Raw genomic sequence first — 21,548 nt, 5'->3', positions numbered from 1 at the left:
TCAAGTAATGAATTTTTAAAGATTAAACTAAAAAATAGCGCTTAGAAACAAAAATGCTTCGATGAGATGTTAACACGGCGTCGTGACGGAGTCGTTCCCAACAAGCCGACACCAGCGGCGCCGGACACGGAGTCGTGTAGACTCTCAAGTACAGTACCTTTGGTGAAGAGTGAAAACAAGCCGATGCGCGAAGTCGGGAATCGCGGCGTCTGTGCGAAATGTTGAATCCGTGCACTTCGAGCGGCGTCGGTCACGACGTGGTGCGGCGACTTCCACGGAGTCGCGGACTTCAGCGGGGCTGCTGCGGCGTCGGGCCTGCGAAGAGCGTTGCGTTTCAGCGAAGGTCACGGTGTCAGGTGCAGGCGGCGTTACCGGATTCAGCAGCGGCGTCGGTCCGAAGTCGTCCGAAGTCGATTTGCTTGGATTCCACCAGCTTTCCTTTCAAGGGCCCAGGGACTGGATAGGGCACCACTTGTCGGGGCAGGAGTCTCTCCAGAGACTCCAGGTGCTGGCAGAGAGAAGTCTTTGCTGTCCCTGAGACTTCAAACAACAGGAGGCAAGCTCTAACTCAAGCCCTTGGAGATGTCTTCACAAGATGGAAGGCACACAAAGTCCAGTCTTTGCCCTCTTACTCTGGCAGAAGCAGCACTGCAGGAAAGCTCCACAAAGCACAGTCACAGGCAGGGCAGCACTTCTTCCTCAGCTATCAGCTCTTCTCCAGGCAGAGGTTCCTCTTGGTTCCAGAAGTGTTTCTAAAGTCTGTAGATTTGGGTGCCCTTCTTATACCCATTTTAGTCTTTGAAGTCACCTTTCTTCAAAGGGGACTCACACCTACTTGTGAAATCCTGCCTTGCCCAGGCAAGGCCTCAGACACACACCAGGGGGTTGGAGCCGGCATTGTCAGAGGCAGGCACAGTCCTTTCAGATGAGAGTGACCACTCCACCCCTCCCTCCTAGCAGAGATGGCTAATCAGGAAATGCAGGTTACACCCCAGCCCCCTTTGTGTCACTGTCTAGTGCGAGGTGAAAAACAACCCAACTGTCAAACTGACCCAGACAGGGAATCCACAAACAAGGCAGAGTCACAGAATAGTTTAAGCAAGAAAATACTCCCTTTCTAAAAGCGGCATTTTCAAACGCACAATCTTAAAATCAACTTTAATAAAAGATGTATTTTTTAATTGTGAATTCAGGGACCCCAAACTCCAAATGTCCATCTACTCTCTAGGGGAATCTACACTTTAATCATATTTAAAGGTAGCCCCCATATTATCCTATGAGAGAGACAGGCCTTGCAACAGTGAAAAGCGAAATTGGCAGTATTTCACTGTCAGGACATATAAACCACATTACTATATGTCCTACCTTATCCATACACTGCACCCTGCCCTTGGGGCTACCTAGGGCCTACCTTAGGGGTGCCTTACATGTAAGAAAAGGGAAGGTTTAGGCCTGGCAAGTGGGTACACTTGCCAAGTCGAATTTACAGTGTAAAAATACACTTACAGACACTGCAGTGGCAGGTCTGAGACATGATTACAGGGTTACTTGTGTGGGTGGCACAACCAGTGCTGCAGGCCCACTAGTAACATTTGATTTACAGGCCCTGGGCACCTCTAGTGCACTTTACTAGGGACTTAACAGTAAAACAAATATGCCAATCATGGAGAACCAATTATGTACGCAGGAGCACTTGCACTTTAGCACTGGTTAGCAGTGGTAAAATGCCCAGAGTAACAAAAACAGTAAAATCAGAGTCCAGCACACATCAACAACCTGGGGAACAGAGGCAAAAAGTTAAGGGAGACCACGCCAAGGATGAAAAGTCTAACAATCAGACTGTGTAGTCCGTGGGAAATCACTACCTCCATGTAGCACAGTTTAAAACACTGGGATTGCTTAGAGGCAATATGGGAATTGAGCTCGGCATGCCCACCACACCATGACTTCTGTGGAAAGCAATCCCTCTGATGAATTGAGTTCACATCCCGTTACCATCCCCTCCCTTTTAAATATCCATTTTATCCTGTGCGCTGTGCAATTACTACACATATTGTCTACTTTGCTGAACAAGTCTATACTCTGACCACGATAGCAGCTTGGAACAAATACACATTAATAGAGCTTTGTAAAGAAGCCAATGGTGCATTTTATACATAAGTTCAAACAATGTACTATGGCTGTAAATTTCATCCTGTTTTCCTGAAATCTGGATCGAATGTGTGCATGTGAAATAAAGAACACCCTTGAAAGGGTTTTATTGTCCTTTTGACAGGTAGCTGTAGCATGCATCAGACTGGAACAGGAACTAGTTACTGGAACAGACTAGTAAACAGGATTGCCTGTTTACTAAATGCCTGATATAAACAATTGATTTTAAATAAAACTAATATTATAAATGCATAAGTTCTTAGTCCGCAGACCCCTCCTGCCTGCATCGCTTAATGAGGAGGTTCACTACTCTACAAACTACAAGATTATTTTGTAGACTAATAAATACACACAAAATAAAAATTGAAACTGTTAAAACATATGTAAATGTGAAAGAAATTGAAACAGGATGCAAAAAATGTAATTGGTATTCTTAGCTTGGTTTGTGGGAGCAGAGCAAGTACAGTAAAGAGAATCTAGTATACATGATTGGTAGCCTCAACTGAAGCACAGTACCTGACAAAGAGAGGGTGTATTAGGATAATATAGGACAAGGTGATGTGCTACACTCTAGCATGCGCCTTCATCTTTTAGAAAGACAGCCAATTTTTGAAAAGCACAATTAATATAGTATTAAACTTAAAATGTGTATGTTTGTGAAATAAATAAAACATTTTAGGATTTGTATTTGTTTAACCTACACCTGTATCTGTATTTTTCGACGTTTCATGGGCCAGATCATAGGAATTGCTTACGCCATTTCTACAGCATTCACTGGTGATTCAATGAGGGTGCAAGGAAGTCAAAAGATCAAGAAACGAATTGACTCACAAAGTAAACTTCCTACAGCACATTAAACCTGTGCCAGTACTGGGTGGACTATACTGCAGGAGGGGAAGAAAGTAACCGGTCTAACTTGTATGAAATTAGGATATTTACTTTTTAGCCAAGGGAAGGGACATTGACTAACCTACATCAACTAACCTACTGGGTGCCCGTACAAAATCCAAATCAAGTACCTTTAACCGCAAACCTACCAGTGCCAAGGTCACAATCAGACAGGAGCTACAATTACACAACTGGCATTATTACTATCCCAAGGCAATAATTTTAACTGTCTTGACATTCAGAGATTCACCGTTACCATCACCGCTATCATCCTGCCCTCCAAATCAGAGTCTTTTGTGCCCATTTACTGTACCGCAACATGGATTGTCATTTCATAACTGAGATCCTTGGTAATTAAAACAGAAAAGATTTGTAAACGTATGACATGTATAACTTGTTATGCAAGAATTTCGGATATGTTTAATTGCATTCTTTTTCAGCTGTGGGCCCCAAAATGCACTATAATGATTTAAGATAGCAAAAAAAAAAAAAGTCATAAAAATAATTTTGGAGCACACACTGCAACAAAATGACTGTATTAACCAATAGTGTTGTTCTAATTTGAGAAAGAACTGTGGGCACTGCGCCTTTACCGAATTTTTTTTGGCCATAGCCAAAGCATAAAGGGATACTATTGTGATGTTGACCAGCATAGAGGGAATGGGGTGCTGTACATCTTACATGGATCCCCACTGGTGCATCCATAAGGTGACCCTATTGGTGCATACGTTGGCTGCTCACCATGCTGTATGATTCCATGCTCCAATAGTCTTCGGCTCAGCTGCTCCGCCTCACTTCTGGTTGTGGCCTCCCCTTCTTGGATCAACCAATCAATAAAGTCGGAAGCCATGAAGGTCCGCTCATACTTCACACCTTCCTCTTCCCGCGGCTGTAGAAGCACACTGTCAGAATTCATCAGTCTGCAGAAAAAGTAAACGCACAAATACATTAAGTTTATACAATGTTCCTACTGGAGAACTTCAAAGACAAATCTAAAGGCCAGCAAATTACCGCAGATACCTTTTATTAATATAAAGCACGTGCGCTGAGAATGGATTATTAGACACAATTACTAATGAACGGTTTGTTTATAGCAAAGGCAAGTAACGTTGTCAAAGCTAAGAGCCATTCCGACTATAAAGAATTCGGATGTGTAATTCCTTGAAGCACTACATCTTTCGCTCTGCATGCTCCAGGATGAGATCACTCAAGCAAAGGCCGTCAGAGAAGCAAATCACTAACATTGTCAATAAAGACAGAAATGTACCGAGTGCAATAAAGAGACGCCTACGATTCATAGAAATTTCTGGGAATACACAAAGCACATAGATTTTCATACATACTCCTCTGTTGCACTCACTGTCAACAAGGAGATTAAATTACATAAGTAAGTGAAGGTAATTTATTTGCAGAAAGATTGTTGCAACCCATGAAGATACACTTTCTCCTAGAACCCTTAACATGTTGGGGTGTGCCCTTCAATTGCCATTTGCACTTGCTCAGCAGTAGGTTTAATCATGTGAAAATGGAATTTACAAATGTTTTCTGGGACTACAACTGGAGCACACACCTGTCACAGGTTCTAGATGTACTCGCTGTAGACTTAAAGGGGGGGACTGATGACTTCCTTCAAGCGTGGGCTTCGCTCCACACAAAGCTAATGGACTTTGTGTGTTTTTACTTAGCACTTTGAAACACTCCAGAAATAAACCACTTTCACAGCATACGCATGTTTATTTTGTAGAAGCGCAGCTGGTACTTTGCTCACACCCCTACAGAAAAAAGTAACCACAAAGAATTTGAGGATGGGACATGCACAGATAAAGCATACCCTCGACATGCTGTGAGACAGGGTTACTAAGAAAGACATACGTGTTTCTTCAGTGTTTTGAAGCACAGAATTCTAAAGTGACTACATACCTGTCAACGTTAGGGTTGGAGGGCGTTCCGCTATGGGGTACTAAGTGCAACACAGGGCATCTGGGGAATTTAAGGGAGGGGGCAGCACACGAGCCAACAGAAAAGAGCTCAGGAGGGTGGTGGGTTAAGTGGGAAAGCAGACGAGTGAGAGAGCCCCCAACTTGGGGGAAAAGTAAAAGGCAGCAACATAGGTCGTTGGTCAGCGGGCACATTGGGGGAGGCACATTGCAGAGACAACTGTAGAATTATATGCACTGTCATGGAGTGCTACAGAAAAATAAAATAAGCAACAACAAGGGAATATGGGAGGCACGTGCCAGGTGCAACCAACAACGGGGAACCAAGAACTTTTAAAAAGGGCGTGAGTCCGCGAGCAAACAGCGGAAGGACACTAATAAACCCGCCAATCTGTGCCTGGTCCATATTCCATAAAGCAGTAAACACACAAAGGAAACACCAAAGAGAAAGTGAAGCTGCTCCCACTGACAGGTGGAGAGCAGGGAAATGAGGCGGACACGGAAGCCTCCCAATGGTAAGTACCGAGCAGGCTCAAAGCCCTTTTTATGAGCTGGCTTGACAGAGCAGCTGTCCCAAGAAAATTATGTGAGCATCACAAGAGAGGGCTTTGCTTCCGCCCACATGTTGGGAGCCAGTAGTACATTTTTCATTTTTAGATTGGGCAGAAGTTTTGTGCTTTCACAAAAAGTGCTTGCTCTCCACACAGCTGTGATCATTTTGTTTATTTATCCAGATGCCTGAGGCTGAACTTTCAGGGACTCACATATACGACATTTGAATCCTATTAAAGTATTTTAGATAACTAGAAAATGTATGGGTTTTAAGCAGCACAGATGGGAGAAGGGCAGTCATTAACCTACACTTGTATATGTGTGGCTTGTTAGTGCATTTATAAGCCAGACCTACTGGCATTGCCAAAGCTTGTTATTTTTTTGGAACAAACAATAGATTGTTGCAAGCACAGCACATGTGCACTGTTGCAAGCTTTAGCTTACAAAATGGGTCCTTTGACTGTGAAGCATGTCCCAGTCCTAGAACGTAATGCAGAAGAACAGCAATGTCCTGTTAGAGATGGCTCAGTGACAGAGGCAGCATTTATACATATTTAGATGCTGTGGTGTTGAAAGACAATTACCCCTGTTTTCTGCCTGCAAGAAACTGTGCCACGTGCGTTGATAACTCTGTATCGTTATTGTTGTGCCCAACTAACGTTGTTGGCTGTTGACTCTTCTCTTGCCCATCCATGTGTCACTTGACCTGAAATCTGGTACCTAGGATGGCTTGTTTTAGGTTCGTGCATATGAGAATGAAACTACAAAATGTTAAATGTGATGTATCGGAAAAGAGGGCCTGCAGTTGCTAAAACCCTTCTCCCCAAAATGCATGATAAAAACGATCCACACAAAAAGAGCTATTAAAAAATAACAAAAAGAGGAGGCTGATCACCAAAGCAGGGCTTTAACCAACACTGCCCAGTCACTAGTGTTACCTAAAGCAAATATCACTAATAGCGCCCCTACTAACTTCAGCAGCATCAGCAGCAGTGACCTACACACCACAGCTTCAGTAGCAAATGATCGGCAAGCGTATTCAATACTATAGCGCCTTTCAGTAAGCACTAACACGCAGTCATTACATCCTTGGCTCTAGTGTCATCATTTGAGTTGCTGGCCTACCAACCAACAGCAATATCAAGATAGTATTCCATGCACTAGTTCCAGCCCGCCTCGCACCATGGCAGCCCTAAATCTGACCGACTTGTGGAAGCTCAGTACTGTAAGCATGCACTTAGTAAGGAGACACTCTGGCAGTGAACAGAAACTTGAGAAACATGGTACTAATTCTGCCTCATGGAGGTCCCTTTCCTTGGCCAGTTTGCAGATATATTCACAGGAGCAACAGGCACTGCTAGAAACAGCAGTTAATAGAAGCAGGTCGCAGAGTCTCCAGTGAAAAAACAACACACCAATAAATAATCGGAGGCCAGTGCGTAACAGAAGATGGCTGACCAACAAGACCATCAACTGCCAGGACCAGCAACAAGACGAAGCACACCACTACACTCATAACTACTTTCACAGTTCGGTAGACCTAGTGTTCCTTCATATTTGACAAGCATACTTTACTGTAAAAAGGGTGTAATTCTCCTTCGGACAGAGGAAGAGGGACCCAAAGTCAGATCCTAGTGGTGATTTTGTTTACAATGATAACAAAGAATGACAACAATCTGATTACCTGGCACTAGCTGACCTCATTTGGATGCTTGTATGGACACAACACTCACACACTTCTCAGTTTTGGGAAAAACCTGGGGACTGAAGTGGTCCAATTTTAGGGCACGTGTGGCGCATGGTGGCATTCCTGTGAAAAACCTTGGGCTTTTCAATTAGGCATCCCTCAATAATGTTTGAACATAATCAAGTATTTGCCAGTTTTTGTCACTAATGAACTGAGAAGACATCCTGACCAGGATTATGGAAGGATGCGAGGAGAGAGTTCTTAGTCCTTCAAAACACTGACACTGTCATGTATACACATATATGTGTATGCAGACATCCATAAAGACGAAGAATCGCATTGATACCCCTCCTGTTTCAGTTGTGCTGACAATATGTCTACTGATACAGATTGAAGTGAGGCAGCATTTTTAGGAAGACAAGATAAGATGAATGACTGCATCTAGAAGATGACGAATGCACATTTGTCAGTGCAAGAGGATCACAAACTATAATTTGTTGGCTGACCTTTGGAGACTCACTCTGGTTTAGTGTTGGCCACATACACAGTACTATTTGTTTGGAGCAGACGACTATCAGAAATTATAGGCCCACTGTTTTTATCTGAGCAGTTGGTGCTGTTGGTTGGGTTGATTTTGTTATTCTTCACTTGAAAGAGGCCTGAATAAGAGGCAAAAAGGTGTTTCACCTTATCTCCCGAGTATCTACTGAACAACCCGAAAGTTCATTAATTACCTCTTCTAAGACCATAAGTTCTGAGGATTGCAGCCTTTGGAAAATTGAAGAGGTGGCTCTAACCTGGGGAACTAGAGAACGAGTGTGACCAAATTTAAAGGCCAGATCCTTAGCTTGAGAGACAGATGTTGAACAGGTTCCTAACTGCTGAGGTTAGTAACAAGAGGTCACATGGCTTCTCACAAGGCTTGAAGCCAATCATATCGTAGTTGTTTCAGTAATCACCTCACATTTATATTATTATAAAACACTATATACATGCATATTTCTACTCTATGTACTGAAAGTACCATGAAATTCTGAAGTATGTCTCCATGCTAATCTAAGATGATGAGATCTTGTACTGCATGCTTGATAGCCGCTTTATTGGTTATATATGGAAGATTAAATAAAACCATGTGCTTCGGAGTAGTCCATAATGCACTCATAGTATAGAACCTGCATATTTGTAAAACAACATATTTTTACATTTCCTTATTGTATATGAAAGTCAGGTACAGGTTTTCAGTGGCTTAAGGTTGCTGAACAACGTAACAATGAGTAACGTAACAAAGTTATGTATAGTATTTCGAAAGAACATAAAGGTTACTTAGTAGAGGATGAGATACCAAAACAGTAGGCAAGCAGTGCATAGATGTAACGAGCAGAAGGCACAAGCATTGTCACGGTGCCTGTTACCATGAGAAACAGAGAATAAAAAATCAAGACATAAGAAATTAAATTAAATAATATAGGTCAAACCTTGGGGCCTCTAAAAGGCAATAGCAGACCTGGTTTGAAACATGCAGTAGGGTCCAGTACACAGTCCTCGGCCCTTTACCATCTGGGGTGTAGCGTATGGGATGGGTGTTTGGGGGTGGGTGGGCTAGCCAGTATATCCCTAAGTGAGCAAACAGAGTCCTCTCCTTGATGGGGGTGGCACAGAGTTCATATCGTGCCAACATGGGTTTGTCACTTTTCCATTCAAACAATAAGATGTCTTTCTCAATGCGTTCCAGTGTCTCTTTCCAACACAGGCGGGGCTGCAGACTAAGTAGCTAACTAAATCGCGGGCCAATATTCATTTCAAATACCTGGATCCTGCTCCAAAGAGAGAGATCCAATCCCATCCATTTCTGAAAATCATGTCTCATTTTGTCACTCGAAGGGGAGAGAGAGAGGCTATCCATGAGCATGTTCATAAGGCTCAGGCTGGTGTATATTCTTAGGTATTTCAGCCTATTTGGTAGCCAGGTGTATGGCAGGGAGGATAGGAAGGCCTGTATGGTAGCATGCGCTAAGGTCATAGCTTGGCATTTTTCCCAGTCTATCTTGTAGCCAGAAAAGACAGCAAAGGCTTCAATACAGCGCATTAAAGTTAGTAGTGATTCAGTGGGATGTGATAACGTCACTAGGATACCAACCATGTAATAAAAAGGCTTGACTTTCCTAGCTGGGGTTAGGTCGTCCTGGATCAAGATGTTCTTTCGTATCACAATTACCAATGACTCCAAGGCCAATAGGAACAGCAAGGATGAGAGGGGCAACCTTGGCTGTTGCCCCTTTGAATATGCGAAAAAAGGATGCGCTATGTCCTCCACGGGTAATCAAAGTAGTAGGGTGGTGGTATAGCCTTTTGACCAGGGTGAGGAAGTAACCACTGATACCTGTGCACCGGCCGCCAGGGTCAGAATGACCCCCTTAATCTTCCGAGGCAGCTCCAACTAAAGACGCAGACTCTTCTTCTCTCATTCTGGGTATATGCAAACCCTCAAAAAAGGCCTATTTTATGCCCTGTAAAGGATAGTTATTCATAGTAAGACTGGTATTCCAAAGTGATTGCTGGTGGATGTGTCACCGGCTCTCCTGTCGCTTTCTGAATCGCTGGTATAGACTGAGGAGCTTCCAGTTGGCATCACCGAATGACTAACAGCCTTCTGTCTTTTTCGCCCCTTTCACAGTGGCGTTGATGAAGGTGAAAGAGCGATGCCCCTGCTTCTTTTGCGTAGAGATTGTTGATGTGAAGTTGACTTTCAATAAAGCCAGGAGATCAGTATGAATGTGGATTCTTGAGTATCTCTCTTCACTGGAGTAGACCTAGAGTTCTAAATGAAGCTTAATTATAGCTGCGTCTCACTTCAGAAGGCCACATATGCACACCTTTCACATTCCCCATAAGGTTCAAGCAGAAGCGTGGGGGCACAGCCTTTCCTTGTCTCTGGGATCTCAGGAGTGAGAAATATCCATGAGCCAATGTTCCTGGTTTGGGGTGGGGGCGGTTCGCAATAGTCCAAAATCTAAATGGCTTGTGTGCTAATGTGGGGGTCAGTAGAAAATAATCTATCCTGGCGCGAACATTATGTAGATGGAAAGTAAAAGTGTAGTCTCTTTCTCAGGGATGGAGAACACGTCAGGGTGCAAGCTGAGATAGATCTTGTAGTAGGTCTGATAGAAAGCATCTATCTGTGGTATGATAAATAGTTTCCATGCCAGATCTGTTTATGATTGGATTGACCATGACATTGCCCACCAATACTCGTGTCTAATAAAAGGTTGTGAGTAGTCGTCTGAGGGAGCTGAAGAAGGCCGCTTTGAGTCCTGTGGTGGCATAGATAAATCCCTACCAGGCTGGTGATGGGGGAAGGGAGGAGGGTGTGGAGGGGAATATATCAGTTCTCCACCTGTGACTGGTGTAGCAGCCCACAGTGCAGCACCTCATTCCCTGCAGATCCTGGTAGTGCTAGCTCCCCCGTGAACTGCTAGACTTCCCAGGTCAGGAATGCAGGGATGGTTTCCCGACGCACTGCGGGGGAGAAGGCAGGATATGGTGGGCGTTTGGTGCTTCCAGGGGCGTGAGTGGCACCTCACAGGAGAAGCGAAGTTCACTGAGGGCCATACCGCCCCATCGGCGAGCCGCAGTAGATGGCTTTTCCTCTGGTACCTAAAAACTTTTCAAGCTTGAGATTTGTTTAACGTTTTGCAATTGGTAGGCATAGTGACATGTTCCCATATTAAATCCTTTGAGCAACTCTAATCCAATTATGGATTCCGCAAGTCGCAGCTCTTTCGCTACGTACAACTGTGCCATGAAGTAGACACCGAAAGATCAACAATCTTCCATCCTCTAATTCAACAAGTTAGAATCTAAAATAAATGTATCGTAGTTTCGATACAAAGGAAATACTAGATTCTATAGATCTCTCCTGATCCTAAATAACTTGAAAACCAGCAGGGAGCAAGATTTGAAAAAGGGTGGATAATGAGGTCGGGATTGCAGCTAAAATGTCAGCACAGAAATTAGCGATCTCTTCTTGGCTCAGGCTCATCCAGTTTAAATATTTTTGAGTGTACTATAAGCCCGAAAGACTCTGGCAGATGGGTAGACCTTCACATCGGTGCTCTGTTCGCTGTGTGGCAGCTGTCAGCACATATTTCCATGCAATCTGAGAATGTCCAGGCGTCTCAGAATATTGGTCTAAAATAGATATTACATTAGCCACAGTGGTTAATATTGCTATTGCCAAAAATACTAGACTGGCTTTGCTTAGGATAATGGTGAGTGTGGATGGGTCTAGGTGGGTTTGTTCGCTGGTTGCTACTGATTGGTCATTGCAAAACAACACACTGCTCAACACCGGCATTCATCAGAAGCCCCTCCTTCTCAGTGAGTGGGTTTGGGGTATGGAATTTTGTATCAATGTGAAAGAGACTGTCTACAAATCATAAGGATGACTCCAGAAACACCAAAAGATTTGGTAACCATGCTGGGATCACTTCTAGACAAAATTGCCTGATAAATGATGATGCAAAGTTTTATCCTCAATATTATATGAATTTTGAATGCATACTGAACAAAATATATATTTCAGGCTGACCAGTATGCACTGATGTTATTGCCTGTTTTTTCTCTCAAATGTTAATAAAAAGCTATGCAAAATCAATAAAAAAAACATTCTCTTGGTGAGTGGGCAAGATCTTCAAAGCTAGTACCTTGAGAACTGGGAAAGCGCTGATCGACCAGAGAGAGGAGTCTGGCTGAATTGATGTCAACCTAACAGTCTAGGACCCTATTATTGGATGCAACTATAATTATCTACAGTGTCTTTAGTCTCTCTTCAATGATTTTCTAGTGTCAACATTGAAAAATGCAAAAAGGAGGGAGCCCTTAGTAAGAAAACTGCAAAATGCCAAACCCATGTAAAAAGATAAATATCCCCAAAAGTTTCCATTGCAAAGTCAATCCCCTGATGCTTGTGACATGGATGCAGAACAAGCAAAAGTATTTGTACTGGTATTTGTTTAGCGTCAATACAGTCAAAGAGGCAGCAGGGTAGGCATAGAGTTAGTGAGTGATAGAAGAGTTAGCTGTTATTGGACTATTACTGAACTGTGATGTAGTGTTCTTATGTATATCACCTAGTTCCTCCTACATTACATACTGGGAAAAATTAAACCTGAAGTCTGCACAACACTAACAGACTTGAAAAACAGTTTTAAAGAATTAAAGCAAGATCTGACCTAACCGGGAGCCCTAGTGTATGATACAGAGAAGACATTTGTTAGTAATGGGGTCTCTATTTGGCAGTCAGTTCAAGTGCGGACCCTTAGTCTAGTCAGGGTAAGGAAGCTACGCAGCTAAGATAACCCCTGCCCACACCCATGGTAGCTTGGCACAGGCAGTCGGTTTTATCTAAGAAGCAATGTGTGAAGTATTTGTACAAACACACGTGGTAACACAGTGAAAATACCACAAAAGAACTCCACAAAAGTGCAAAAAACTAAGCCATATTTATCTAAGTCAAACAAGACCAACTAACAAAAATCCAACATACACAAGTAAAGATATAATTTTTTAAGTAAAAAGAGTCTTAATCCATAGAAATCAATGCACAAAGTACCTGGTATGCGTCAAAAATAAAGCCGCACAGGCGAGAGTCCATCGGAAAAGCAAGCGATGCGTTGATCCCTTACTCACAAGTGAGGCTGTGTGTCAGTTCTTTCTCCACCGGGTAAGCAATGCGTCGGTTTCTGGACAAGAAGCCTCAGGTCTGTACAGTGATGTTGAAGATTTTGATGCCCAGGGACGAAGCGTGGAAAGTCCGGACGCACTGCAGCAATGAATCCATGCTGAGCTGGTGATGCATCCATTTCACCAGCGCTGCATCGCTTTTTCAGCCGTGGTGCAGGAGCTGTGTCGATTTTTCTGCCGCTTGGCCCCGGTTCGTGGATTTTCATCTTGACTTCACCAGCTTCTCATTTCAAGGGCCCAGGGTCTTGATGTGGCACCAATAAGCAGAGTAAGGGTCTCAGCAAGAGAGCCCAGATTCTGGCAGATGGCCCTGAGACTTCAGAACAGGGGGCAAGCTCAGTCCAAGCCCTTGGAGAAATTTCACAAGTAGGATTTTAGAAAGCAAAGTCCAGTCCTTTCCCTCTTAAGGCAGAAGCAGCAGTAGCAGACCAGCACAGCAAAGCAACAGGCAGAGTGGCAGGTCTTCTTCAAGCATCAAGCAGAGTTTCCTCGATCCAAAAGTAATCTGAAGTTGTGGGGTCAGCAGTCCAATACTTATACTCATTTCTGTCTTTGAAGTAGGCAAACTTCAAAGGAAAGTCTTTACAATGCACAAGACCCTGCCTCTTCCTTGCCCTGCCCCAGACATACACCACAGGGTTGGAGACTGTATTGTGAGAGGACAGGCACAGCCCTTTCAAGTGCAGCTCCTCTCCCCCACTTTAGCCCAGGAAGACTAATCAGGAAATGCAGGACACCCCTCAGCTCCCTTTGTGTCACTGTCTAGAGGGAATTCACAAACAGCCCAACTGTCAGTCTGACCCAGACATGTATTCAATAGCCAGGCAGAAGCACAGAATGGTAAAGCAAAATAAATTCCACTTTCTAAAAAGTGGCATTTTCAAGCTTACCATCTAAACACCAACTTCACAAAAAGATGCATTTTTAAATTGTGAGTTCAGTTACCTCAAAATCCACATCTCTAGCTGCTCCCAATGGAAAACTGCACTTAAAAGAAATATAATGGCAATCCCCATGTTAACCTATCGGAGAGATAGGCCTTGCAATAGTGAAAAATGAATTTGGCGGTATTTCACTATCAGGACATGTAAAACACACCAGTGCATGTCCTACCTTGTAAGATACACTGCACCCTGCCGTTAGGGCTGCCCTGGGCCTATCTTAGGGGTGACTTACATGTAGGAAAAGGGTAAGATTTGGATCTGGCAAGTGGGTGCACTTCCCAGGTCGACATGGCAGTTTAAAACTGCAGACATAGAAACTGCACTGGTAGGTCTGAGACATGTTTATAGTGTTAGTCATGTGGGTGGCACAATCAGTGCTGCAGGCCCACTAGTATCATTTGTTTTACAGGCCCAGGGTACCTCTAGAGAACTTTACTGGGGACTTACTAGTAAAACAAATATGCCAATCATAGAAAAGCCAATTACCAAAACAATTTAGACAGAGAGCACTTGCACTTTATCATTGGTCAGCAGTGCTAAAGTGCCCAGAGTCCGAAGATCAGCAAAATCAAAGTTCAGCACAGGATCATAACAGGAGGTCAGAAGCCAAAAAGACAGGGAAAACCACACCAAGAGTTGACAGGTCTAACAACACTCAATAAAAGAATTGAAGAGCAGCTTCACAAGTGGGAGATCACCTAATCCTTACAGGTTGAAAACAAGGATCTTCAACATATGTATGAAGATGTGGAAAACTGATCAGGAAGGAAACACATAAGCAAGCAAAAACTTTCCAAACAGGTTAGGAGAAACACGTTGAGACTGGACCACACCAATAGAGTGGGATTGGCTAAGCCTGAGGGATAACCTCCCCACCCCCACTTCCCATGACACCTCACCAGTCACAAGAGTTGATGGCAATGGTGCAAACAAAAGATTCGTTCATTTTTCCAGGCCATATGATGCAACTCCTTCATGAACTAACAAGCTCTAACCTGCCAAAGAAACAGTTGTAACAACCTCTCACAGAATACCTATGCATGCAAAAGATCCCCTACCAATAGGGCCACCCATTCCTTATAGTCTTCCAACGGGAATGTAAGAGGATCTTACTAAAACACTACAAGAAACAGACAAAACCTTCAGGATAAAGATCCCTAGAGACAGAGATCTAGACACACAGCCAAAGAATTACATAAACCACTGTGGCAATAAGATTAAACTTGGCGGGGAAGGGAGAAAACTGACTTTGAAACATTCTCAGTAGCCAAGAGGGGAGTCTGCAACTCAGGATAGGAAACACCTGACTAAGATCACCAGGTGTCAAAAACACAAGCAAATGAGGGAATTTAGTGAGTTGAGGAAAATAACATAGAGCTACTTCAAAAGGCCATGAGGGTGGAACAGGGTGTGATACGGCAGACATGTTGGTAATTGTAACATAAATAAGAGAGAATGTGGTTCAGCAGGAGAAACTGAACCACTGATGATAATATTTGAATCTTTGATAGTTTATTACATCTATTCATCAAGTTATAAGGTTAAAATTAGTTGTTATATTTTGAGGATAATAAATAGAATCCCCCCTAGGAAGGCAAAGATTGAAAAGTCTTAGCATAACCACTGACAAAGCTGGCATACATACAGACCATATCTATGTCAATAATGTTTTGAGACCTCTGATGACTGATATTGAACATGTTGCATAAATCGAAGGAGGGTATGTCTGCCTTATACAAGGTACAAATTTACTGAAAAATTATTAGTTGGATCTTAAGTAAACATAGTTTTCACTGCAGCAATTACAAAACTTGTAGAGGAGCCACATACTACCATATAGAGACTTCCTGGATGAGGTTTTGAATGTGAAAACAGGTGGCGTAGGAAGACTAGTAGTGTTGACCCTCAAATTAGGGGTGTAAAGAAATGGCTCCCTGTTGCAGTTACCCCCCACTTTTTGCCTGATACTGCTGCTGACTTGACTGAGAAGTGTGCTGGGACCCTGCTAACCAGGCCCCAGCACCAGTGTTCTTTCACCTAAAATGTACCATTGTCTCCACAATTGGCACAACCTTGGCACCTAGGTAAGTCCCTTGTAACTGGTACCAAGGGCCCTGATGCCAGGGAAGGTCTCTAAGGGCTGCAGCATGTCTTATGCCACCCTAGGGACCCCTCACTCAGCACAGACACACTGCTTGCCAGCTTGTGTGTGCTGGTGGGGAGAAAATGACTAAGTCGACATGGCACTCCCCTCAGGGTGCCATGCCAACCTCACACTGCCTGTGGCATAGGTAAGTCACCCCTCTAGCAGGCCTTACAGCCCTAAGGCAGGGTGCACTATACCCCAGGTGAGGGCATAGGTGCATGAGCACTATGCCCCTACAGTGTCTAAGTAAAACCTTAGACATTGTAAGTGCAGGGTAGCCATAAGAGTATATGGGCTGGGAGTCTGTCAAAAACGAACTCCACAGCTCCATATGGCTACACTGAAAACTGGGAAGTTTGGTATCAAACTTCTCAGAATAATAAACCCACACTGATGCCAGTGTTGGATTTATTAAAAAATGCACACAGAGGGCATCTTAGAGATACCCCCTGTATTTTACCCAATTGTTCAGTGCAGGACTGACTGGTCTGTGCCAGCCTGCTGCTGAGAGACGAGTTTCTGACCCCATGCGGTGAGAGCCTTTGTGCTCTCTGAGGACAGAAACAAAAGCCTGCTCTGGGTGGAGGAGCTTCACACCTCCCCCCTGCAGGAACTGTAACACCTAGCAGTGAGCTTCAAAGGCTCAAGCTTCATGTTACAGTGCCCCAGGGCACTCCAGCTAGTGGAGATGCCCGCCCCCTGGACACAGCCCCCACTTTTGGCGGAAAGTCCAGGAGAGATAATGAGAAAAACAAGGAGGAGTCACTGGCCAGTCAGGACAGCCCCTAAGGTGTCCTGAGCTGAGGTGACTCTGACTTTTAGAAATCCTCCATCTTGCAGATGGAGGATTCCCCCAATAGGGATAGGAATGTGACCCCCTCCCCTTGGGAGGAGGCACAAAGAGGGTGTACCCACCCTCAGGGCTAGTAGCCATTGGCTACTAACCCCCCAGACCTAAACACGCCCTTAAATTTAGTATTTAAGGGCTCCCCTGAACCTAAGAATTTAGATTCCTGCAACTTACCGAAGAAGAAGACTGCCGAGCTGAAAAACCCCTGCAGAAGAAGAAAGAAGACACCAACTGCTTTGGCCCCAGTCCTACCGGCCTGTCTCCTGCCTTCTAAAGAAACCTGCTCCAGCGACGCTTTCTCCAGGACCAGCGACCTCTGAATCCTCAGAGGACTGCCCTGCTTCAAGAGGAACAAGAAACTCCCGAGGACAGCGGCCCTGTTCCAAAAAGACTGCAACTTTGTTTCAGAGGAGCAGATTTAAAGACCCCTGCAATCCCCGCAAGAAGCGTGAGACTTGCAACACTGCACCCGGCGACCCCGACTCGACTGGTGGAGAACCAACACCTCAGGGAGGACCCTCCGGCGACTCCGAGACTGTGAGTAACCAAAGTTGTCCCCCCTGAACCCCCACAGCGACGCCTGCAGAGGGAATCCCGAGGCTCCCCCTGACCGCGACTGCCTGAGTCTAAAATCCCAACGGCTGGAAAAGACCCTGCACCCGCAGCCCCCAGCCCCTGAAGGATCGGAACTTCAGTGCAGGAGTGACCACCAGGAGGCCCTCTCCCTTGCCCAGGTGGTGGCTACCCCGAGGAGCCCCCCCCTTGCCTGCCTGCACCGCTGAAGAGACCCCTTGGTCTCCCATTGAAACCTATTACAAACCCGACGCTTGTTTGCACACTGCACCCGGCCGCCCCCGCGCTGCTGAGGGTGTACTTTCTGCGTGGACTTGTGTCACCCCCGGTGCCCTACAAAACCCCCCTGGTCTGCCCTCCGAAGACGCGGGTACTTACCTGCTGGCAGACTGGAACCGGGGCACCCCCTTCTCTCCATTGAAGCCTATGCGTTTTGGGCACCACTTTGAACTCTGCACCTGACCGGCCCTGAGCTGCTGGTGTGGTGACTTTGGGGTTGCTCTGAACCCCCAACGGTGGGCTACCTTGGACCCCAATCTTAACCCCGTAGGTGGTTTACTTACCTGCAAAAACTAACAAAACTTTACCTCCCCCAGGAACTGTGAAAATTGCACTGTGTCCACTTTTAAAACAGCTTATTGTGTTTTATGTAAAAAGTATATATGCTATTGTAATTATTCAAAGTTCCTAAATTACTTACCTGCAATACCTTTCAAATGAGATATTACATGTAGAATTTGAACCTGTGGTTCTTAAAATAAACTAAGAAAATATATTTTTCTATAACAAAACCTATTGGCCTGGATTTGTCTCTGAGTGTGTGTTCCTCATTTATTGCCTTTGTGTATGTACAACAAATGCTTAACACTACTCCTTGGATAAGCCTACTGCTCGACCACACTACCACAAAATAGAGCATTAGTATTATCTCTTTTTGCCACTATCTTACCTCTAAGGGGAACCCTTGAACTCTGTGCATACTATTCCTTACTTTGAAATAGTGCATACAGAGCCAACTTCCTACAAGGGGAATCCACGTTGAGAGTACTGATGAAAGAATTGTAAGGATATGAGAACTTTGTGGGGTTTAGGATAAGCTTACCAGAATCCCAAGCTGAGAACATCTCCATTCTTCAAGATCAAGTACACATACTGCAAAATGGGTTCCACTTCCAGTGGGCATCTGAGTCAATAACTTGTTTGGGGATCCGGGAGGATTTAGCGAAAATGGCAGGTGCAAGGAAGCTGGAGTACGGTCCGATGGAACTTATGAATTGTTGGGACACTAAACTCTTAACTTCAGTGTAGCTGTAGTTACTCACTTGCTGATTTTGGGTCACTTCCGGTAGAAGAGAAATAGAGCACTATTTAGATTCACGTAGGCTGTCAGACTTCGCCTGGCAAAGTCTCACGCAGTTACACTCACTTTTCACCCAAATACTAGTTCCTACCCGTTATTACGTTCTCTCCACCTTTATTGTTTTACTTCCCTTTTCAATTTCCTTGTTTGTTCCTTTGTTGCCGTGCATGTGTTGTGTTGTCTTACCTCATTTTTTTGTTGTCTTACCAGTGTGTTGTTGAAGTCTACTGGGGTCTTCTAAATACGTCCTGGTTAGCTTCAGGCTTGTGAAATCATTGCCTGCTGCTAGAACCAGTAAGCATAATTCAGTCTCTGCTTTATTATTTGGTTACTGGCTGGACTACTTTTTAATCACCTCCCCTCTGCCTCCAGGCAGGTGCAGATCTACCCAGTAATGTCATCCCTTGAAAGAGCAAACCTTGAAGGAGTGTGGACCCCAATCCAGGATCTTTCTGTTAGTTCCTTCTCTGTTTAAATTCTGATTGTTATGTCCAGTAATGAGTCTATCTCTGCTCAGCAGCATAGCTATTTAGGGACATCAGGGGCTTTCAGTGGGTCTAAAACTCTGGAACCTGACAGGATCCAAATGACTCCAAATACTGAGCAAATGATCCCCTCTAATTATAATACACTAGTGCATTCTATACGAAATGACTTGCACTGTTCACATTTAGGGAGCATTTCATGGTTTGGCAGAAATTCCGCCATCAAAATGATGAAGCTACCTAACATCTTTTGCCTGTTTCAACATTTCTTCTTTCACTCCCAGCACACATAATAAAGAGTTTTAATAGACAACCTTATATGTGCGTGGGAAAAATCCAAGATCACCAGACTTACAGCACCAGCATGTAAGGGCAGCCCGGGACTACTAACCATAATGATATATCCTCTAGCAGACCAGTTATAATAAATAGTAGAATAGAACAGAATCTGAAAACCGATTGTGTTTTGTTGATCAAATTATTGCAGGAATGCGCATTTAGAACCCCTAGTTAGAAAGAAAACATCACCCACTGGGGTACTTTGTCATCCCTGGTAAATAGAGCCACAATGGGAGTGTGGGATATCTGCAAGAATAGGCCTGATTAAATTCTTGTCACTTTTTACGCCAATATTTACCAATCTCAGCTTTATGCCAGCATTAAAAAACTGCGCCATCAAGGCCTGAAGAAGAGGAGGATGTACTAGGATAGGTGACCTGGTTGAGGAGAATGCTATTAACTCAACAAGGCTGACCGGTGGTTAACAACGAGGTGGTGGTTAACAACAGATGAGCTGGGGGTGGTGGAGGCAACGAGGGTTGCTTTGAGGTAAAAAATAAAACTCAAGTGGGCAGTAGACACAACAGATGAGGCTGTGGAGGAGGGAGAAACATGGAGAGCATCAGGGTGGGTGCAGAGGTGTGAGGTGGAAAGAAGCACATGGGAGAAAGCAAAAATGCATGCATTCCCATGGATTCCTCAATAAAAAAGAAACAAAGTAGTTTCCTGAATATAAGTGGTGGAAGGGTAAAAGTCATCCAATGTGAATGAAGTTAAAGAAGAAGAGGAAAGAAGGCCAACAAGCAAAAGAGACTGACAAGAAGGCCAATAAATGATAAGCGATGATCTGAGCTGAAGCCCACTTTAAGTATTAGTATGCCACACAACAGATCTTCAACAACTGACAGCTAAAACCTGCCTGTAGGCAAGACCTAAAAACGAGGTAAGAAACTAATTTCAAAAATATACGGCCTGCAAATACAATACAGTCAGGAAATGCCTAGGACAGAGAAGGTGGGCATCAAATATAGGAAGATTGCTCATGGAGAAGGAATAGGAGAGAAACCTTTAGTGAAATACAGACCACAGTCAAGAGTATCACTGGTAAAGACGCAATTGCAAAATAAATATTCTATTAGTATTACCCACCAGAAAACCCACAAAGAGGACCTTTGGTGATCAGAAAGATATTAGCATTTCGTAGGGAACTCTGGCACATTGGCTCATTTACTTTGGAACAGTCTAAAACGTCATAGGTACTGAGAAAAATTCTGAATGCTATAAATGCCATGCTTGACACGCTGAGCCAAAGGTTCCCAGATGACATACTCCTAGTGCTAACAAACAAGCAAACCTACCAACCCCATTCATCTAGAGCTAAGCAGGCAACACAAAGAAAGCAAGTAATCACAGCTTTGTGTGCTAAGGTGATAGCTCTAGACTTTGGAGAATGGTAGTACAAGTTGTTGGACCTGTGTGTGGAGAAACTAACATTAACTCTGGAACACAAACCTGGACTATTCAAGAAAGATTGAACCTCATTCAGAGATTAGTTGCAAACCAAGTTTACAGAGAGTACATGCCTTGATACCTACTAAGAATCATTCTTTGACAACGTTCCCAGCTACATGGTTGAGGGAACAGGTCAAACATAGTAGTGAGCAGTGAGAGTTGAGGTAGGATGTGAAAGGGATATTCAACCTGGCTAGCATATTTAGATACCGACCTGGGTGGACTTGGAGCAGAAAGGAGTCAATATGATTAGGTGATTAAGTATCAAATTTAGACTTTGGTGGACTGGGTACTACATCACAAATGTGCAGACTACACTGTCGACCAAACCTCTTGGTCTGCATGCTTCATGAAGAGTGAGGCAGTCACCTTTCTGTCAGCAGAGCCCCAGTTGGCTCACTTCACAGATGCTTCGTCTGATGGTCCGATGGAGGAATACAGC

The 21,548-nt window shown here is 44.1% G+C and overlaps 1 protein-coding gene across 3 annotated transcripts in view; it reads right to left on the bottom strand.

Annotated features, from left to right (window-relative positions):
* The window catches only part of DEPTOR (DEP domain containing MTOR interacting protein), a 524,264-nt gene that overhangs the window by 164,654 nt on the left and 338,062 nt on the right, over nt 1-21,548 (bottom strand). For all 3 annotated transcript variants that reach the window (XM_069220677.1, XM_069220676.1, XM_069220678.1), the window contains one exon: nt 3,781-3,959. In XM_069220677.1, coding sequence (XP_069076778.1) covers nt 3,781-3,959 — 179 coding nt within the window. The remainder of the gene's footprint in view (nt 1-3,780; nt 3,960-21,548) is intronic.

Source organism: Pleurodeles waltl, chromosome 2_2 (genome assembly GCF_031143425.1).
Source record: "Pleurodeles waltl isolate 20211129_DDA chromosome 2_2, aPleWal1.hap1.20221129, whole genome shotgun sequence".
Taxonomy (NCBI): Eukaryota; Metazoa; Chordata; class Amphibia; order Caudata; family Salamandridae; genus Pleurodeles; species Pleurodeles waltl.
The sequence above is the reverse complement of the archived record's forward strand: the minus strand, read 5'-3'. Positions and strand labels throughout refer to the sequence as shown.